Genomic DNA, 6,386 nt, shown 5'->3' on the forward strand with positions numbered 1-6,386 from the left:
CTTTCTTTGTAGCTTTCAGTGTTACTACATTTACATAATCCATTAGCTATTTCAATGTGGTTCTGTATCATGCTAATTTAGCTTTTAGGGGAAGACGTTTTCTCATTGTTGCCTTGATGAATAACTTTTCCACAAAGATTAGTCTAAAATAACTATAACCGAATGCTAGATGACGTCAATCGTCTACCTGCCCAGACAGGTGAGGGGCTGGTAAAGGCCCCTTAAAGCCTGTCGGTTGTCTCCTTTAAGGTCGTGCGCAGCTCTCGGCTCACACTGCCGGATTAGTGTCGTCTTCCCTGATGACAGAGATGTCCGGCTATTGGCCGAGACCGAGAGGGCACGTCATCTCCATCAATCAGGGGGGCTGCAAGGTTCTCCTTTGAGGAATGTCCTCCCTGCACGCCCCGTCCAGCCGCCTGACCGTGCGTGGTTGTGGATACAAGAGAGGCCGGGCATGAAGTGCCCTCCCGTCCAATGATTATGCAGGGGAAAGGTGATTATGACTTCTTATTAGAAGGGAAAAGCAGCTCTCAGCTCTCTGCAGAAGAGGTCACAGTGCTGGACCCGGGCGGAAGGTCTGCTCCTGTACCTGAGGTAGACGCAGCTCCTGGATTTAGTTTGAGTCTATGTACCCAATCAGACAGCTGTCCTCTCCCTCCTCCTCTACCACCACAGTGTGAGGGTTTCCCAACACCGGCCTCCCCTCAAACCCCCTGCGTCCCCTGGCGGTGCACGGTGCAGGGCTCTCCAGGACGCAGACACTCGAACGCCGAGACGCATGATTTCTGTTTCGGGTCACTTCCAGAGGAAATAGACTCATCATTTAACTCTGGAGCCGCGGCGGGAAGTTTGGACTGTAATGGAACTGCAATGGATGACGGGAGCAAAACTTTTGAGTGGATGAGGGTGAAAAGGAGTCAGCAAAGATCAAGTAAGTTTTTAGAAAATGTCACTGAGCACATGTTTTTGTTTTTATTTTGTATTTTTAATAATGCAAGAGGAAAAATATGTTCTGAGGAAGTTTGGTTAAAGTTTTCATTTTTAAATTAAAAATCATAAAATGATATTAAGAAGTATTGCTTCTCCAAAAAAAAAAGTTCCCTCAAAAACATTGCCTCAACACACGTTTCAGTGTCAGCAGTAACTGTTTAGCACACATTTGAATATGCACATGTAGAGTCAGTTACCATTTCCTTAACGGTTAAGTTATTCATTTTGCTTTTGCCCCACCTCCTGCCTCAAGCAGCAGACTGAACAGAAAGAAGGAGAATGAAAAGCTGAAAAAGGCCAGTCTCAGAGTACACTCAGCCCAAAGATGTGATAAATTATGTAGCTCAGCTCTTACTAACCAGAAGACTTTGAATAATGCAACATGCTGCTGCCTGTCCAGATTCTCAGGAAGTTGAGTAAAACTTACTCTTGTAAGCTGGATTGCTCCCCAAGTATTGATTAGTTGTCTGTTTGTAATGAAAGCCCTTGTGTATTGATTTCAGTTTGAAGCACCTTTACATGTGTCCACCTTTTTAACATAATTGCTGTCACAGATCATCATTCCATTGACTGATGAGTTCTGGGCAGAGAGCCTGAAGAAGAACACATGCAGTATATCCCTCTTGGCCTTAAAATATCCAATCAGATGCTAATGTAAAGAAATGCATCAAATTTGCTTTGATAAAAGCTTCACATATAGATCCTTTACTTGATCAATAGTGTCACTTGACTGACTGAACACTGTAAATGTGTTGGGGTGTCATTATTTTTTTGCTTGAAGGGATTGCACAAGTGGGGGTGTCTCTCTGCAATAACCCTGATGTTCAGTGACCCACTTCAGGCCCTAAAAGCTCCTCTTAAATGTACGCGCTAAAACTTATATTGAAATCAAGAAACTTAAATGTGTTTCCTCCTAACACCCTGCTAGCTTTTAATTCAGGACTTTATGAGTTAAGGGAATAATGGTGCAAATTGTGCATTATATAGGCAAAGTTGGCCCAGAATAGCTTCAAGCACATTTTTTTTTCTATAAAATAAAGACTCACTCATTTGGTCATCTTTCTGCTGTGTTCAAAGGTACAACATTTCAATGAATGAGGTTCAGAAAGGAGGCACTTTCTCTTATCTATTTATTGAATATAAGTTATTTCTATTTGTAAGGAATGTGAGTGAATGAGCAAAAGTGATTAAACTATCCAGATTCGATTCTAACAGTATTTTCTTCTATGTGAGAACATTTATTGTAAATTCTATAAAAATGCCTAATTATAAATATACTTTAATTCTTTTACATAGTCTTTTAATTACAACTACAAATTTTAAAATTTGAAACCTATAGTCTTTGTGCTCCAGATTGCTTTGTTTAAGCTTCGGGATGCTCTGATTGTGGTGTGATTTCTAAATTTTGGACTTCAAATGGACAAAAAGCTAATTTAGTCCTTTAGCATCTGATCCAGTGAACAGTGACAACTTTTGACCCCAGTTACTACTAGCTCAAGTACACAAAAACTCTGTAAGAAAGTACCATTTGCTGTTAATTAAATAATCAATTACTTTGCAGATTCATTGTCCCTAAAATATGACAATAGCTCAGACATTAGCACAAAAACCGATTAAACCATATTACATCTATATACATCTTAAAATATAAATATTTTCAAAACATCTAAATAGTTTTACTGTTTAGATTTACTATTTTTTATATCTATAGCTGCAAATGTAAAGAATGAAGGTATACATTTTCTGTTGAAGGAACACCACTCTGCTAATCCCTGCTGGCTTGAGGCCTTAGCTTTGTGTGCTTATGCCTTGGGCTGGCTCGAGTTATAAAACATTTTTAAAGGTTACGCTTCAAACTAACTAAAATCAAAATGTATTTTATTTAGTTTATGATGTCAACGTATAAAGATTCCCATTAAAATTTGAAATGAGCCTGTTTTTTTAAGTTTTATCCATCTGACCAAGATTGTTTTATGCACCTTGGCTGAAGATTGCGAAGACAGAGTTGGGATGGAGATTCAAGCAGTATATCAATTTTTTATGTTTCAGGCCAATTTTGGCAGACATAAAAGTAGAAACAATTTAACGACACTGAAAAATGGCAATTAATAAAAAAAAATATGAATATTTTATTTGGCAAGATTATATCAATCAAGCTCCTCTTATTTCTCAAATACCTAAAGAAATCCTGAAAATAATATGATAAACAAAATGCTAATTCTAACTTCTATGGCACTGCTTGCACCTGCCTTATGCTTGCTCTTCAAAGGGTAAAATAAAAAAATAATCTTTATATATATATATATATATTTATTTGTATCTTTTGTTGCATCACCAAACTTAACTCTACATTTTCTTTGATCCTATTAATCTTATGTAAAAATTTTATAGTAACATCAAAAACATCTCAAACAACTCTTATATCATCTTGGGAATACATTTTTTGTTGTGTGAAAATTAGGGCAAAGACACATGTTATATGAATCATTTCTTGAAAGCAATTTCTAGATCACCTATTTGCTGATTTAAAAGTTCAGTTGGAGGACAGGTTATTTAAGCATATTTAAATTATCAAGCAATGCCATAATAAGCAACTATATCCACATCCATAATGTTTGTTGTTTTTGTTAATAAACTCATGAGAACAGTCAAATTTGTAAATCACATCCTGTTTCTGGTCACAAACTCACTCAAAGCTACTATCATAAGACCTGCTCATATGGATGAAGTCTGTGATCTCCAAAAAAAAAGCCACTGGCTGACAACCACCCACGCTAAGAAATGTGGCTTAGTTAGTATCTGTGCACTCTTTCTGCATCGCTCATAAGAAGATGATATGTATGAGAAGCTCATTAGCACTGCTGTGCAACTTGAAAAAAATCATTAGTGAAAGTGTGTTTTCAAGTGGAAGTTGTGTTTTGGTTTTTTTGGCACAAAAGATAAAGTGTTGGATACATTCTTCCCTGTTGAAAGGCCTCTGAAGACCTGCTGTAACCTGATCTCCTGGCTTGGTGTATATACTCCCTGTGCGTCATTCTTCAATTATGCCTTGACAGCACCTGAATTACTGTGGGCTGGATGCCCAGATGACTGAGGCAATGTGTATTGATCTATCCCCCTTTTCTTCTTCGCTCTCCTTAGCTTGAGAAGGGACCTTCCATTCTCTTTGCTGGCTGGCTATTTTTAAGCATGCAAGTCATTCCTCAAATATTTAGTTTGATTCTTTTATGCCTTCTGGCTGGCATCAATTCTATTATCTTTTCAGCCATTAATCAGAATGTGCATCTGATTTGCACTCTTGAAGCTAAGGCTCTTAATTACGAACAGCTTCTGTGTATCGGCCATTCATATTCACCTCCAGTGCAGCTTAGTTGTCTTCCCATTCATTTTTTAAAACACAGATGTTGACATTTATCCCATAACTGACCTTTCCATCTGCTGTGCTTTTGCAAGTGGCTGGAGGCCCGTTAACCTTCCTCTCAATGAAATGTGGTGGGAGGAATTACTCCACACCTGGCTCCATTATGCAGCAGCAGCACGAGGAGCAGCGCATTTTCTCAGAGGCAAAGACACACTGATGACAAGCCACAGTGTCAGTGATGAAAAATCAAGATATAGCTGCAGTCCCTGTCATTCATTGCACATAAGTAGCACAGATGATACTTTAATGTGTAACCCAGAAACCTCAGAGGACCAAAAACGGTGGCATTTGTCATTATGCAGCGTTTGAAAGGATTTGTAAACTCTTAAACTGTCATTGACACACGAAAAAGCACCTAAAGGCAAATAACAAATGGTTCAAATGAATACAGTTAATGGACTGTTAATGCAACAGTTCTGTGAATCACCCAACTTTCACTGCAGCTCAGTTTCCCTGCATGAACAGACAATATATTTTATATATCATGCTGATAGCCTTCAGTAAATAAGTAAGTAGTGTCCGTTCTAAGTTTTTTAAATTTTACAAGCAATGCGTTGAACTGTGATCTTACTATTAGAACCTTCTAGTGAAAGTTTCTTATCATCCCATTTTAACAGCATCAAAAATATTTTGTGATGTGCCTGTGGGGTGTTTTTAAAGTTGATAGTTCTCTGAAATACATCTTTGTTATACAGACAGAATTATGGCTCAAAAAGTGGAAACACACTGGCTCTAAGCCAGTGCTCACAAATCAGTTTCGTATCATTTAAGGTCTGCTGAAAGCTGCCCCCCTCCCTTTATCAGTTAATTCTTTTAACTGCCTATCTAATGCATGTTTTAAAATCTCTCATGTTGCAGAGAATTTAAATCTTTTCATGTTTATTTGTTTTTCTTTTAGCAAAGTTGAGCTTTTCTCACTTTTCTCTGTGCACTATTTAGTTCAATTGGGGTTTTTATGCTTCTTTTGTGATCCGCCTCATTGATCATGCTGACAACTGTTTTCATGCACTTTGTTCCCAGGCAGGATGCATATGACCTGCAGTGGTACAGGGTTCTGCTTGGAGGAGGTTGGAATCCCGGCTGACCGCACCACCGTGAATGGATCCCCAAGGACAAGTTTCAGCACCAAGCAGCTGACTGAGCTGGAGAAGGAGTTCCACTTTAACAAATACTTGACGCGGGCCAGGCGTGTGGAGGTGGCAGGCACCCTGCGGCTCAGTGAGACGCAGGTGAAAGTTTGGTTCCAGAACAGACGCATGAAGCAGAAGAAATTACAGCGGGAAGGGCTAAGTTTGGATCCCCAAGGTCCCCTGCACTACGGGCCTAATCAGGGAACCTGCGCCTCTCCCTGAACTCCTGAACCGCACCGTGCGTTACAGAGAGAGCGGTGGCTCCAGCCTGCCGGCAGATGTTTTCATTCGCGTTTGCATCGCTTGCAATCAGGCGTCACCTTTATTTGTTTACCACGATGGATGCTGCAGCCTGCTCCCGAGAAGCGCCATGGCAGGCTCCCTCCATGCAAGAAGGAGTAAAAACGATTTGTCATTCACCCCGGCTTTAGACTGGGAACTCTGATTTGAATATTGAAATGATTGCCATTTCATTGCGCTCCAGTGTGCACAATGTAAACGAAGATACAAACTTCTTTAATTAACCGTGGAAATCCTTGGGAGGCTATTTGATTGTGTTGGACCATTTACCAGGGACTGATTTTACTTGAATCTACCTGTTTAAATCTACAGCAAACATGTTTTTGTCTACATGCACGCAAGATAGAGATATTTATTTAAGGTCCGTTTTAAGCTGTTTTGCTTAACTCAAAACCTGTGGACAGCATGTAATCACTCACACGATTCAGTTTTTATTTTATATAAATATGCCGGCCAAGAATTTTGAGTAGCTATGAATTAACATACATCAGGTTAACTTTGTTAGTATATATATATATATATATATATATATATATATATATATT

General features: G+C 39.1%; 1 protein-coding gene across 1 annotated transcript; it reads left to right on the forward strand.

Annotated features, from left to right (window-relative positions):
• The first annotated feature begins 300 nt into the window (after positions 1 to 300).
• Positions 301 to 6,304, forward strand: LOC107091629 (homeobox protein Hox-C1a-like). Its single transcript, XM_015385665.1, has 2 exons — positions 301 to 931; positions 5,432 to 6,304. The coding sequence occupies exons 1-2, from the start codon at positions 475 to 477 to the stop codon at positions 5,761 to 5,763; spliced, it is 789 nt and encodes a 262-aa protein (XP_015241151.1). The 5' UTR covers positions 301 to 474; the 3' UTR covers positions 5,764 to 6,304.
• Positions 6,305 to 6,386: the final 82 nt, after the last annotated feature.

The sequence above is a fragment of the Cyprinodon variegatus genome, unplaced genomic scaffold, assembly GCF_000732505.1.
Source record: "Cyprinodon variegatus isolate N-32 unplaced genomic scaffold, C_variegatus-1.0 Scaffold16, whole genome shotgun sequence".
Taxonomy (NCBI): Eukaryota; Metazoa; Chordata; class Actinopteri; order Cyprinodontiformes; family Cyprinodontidae; genus Cyprinodon; species Cyprinodon variegatus.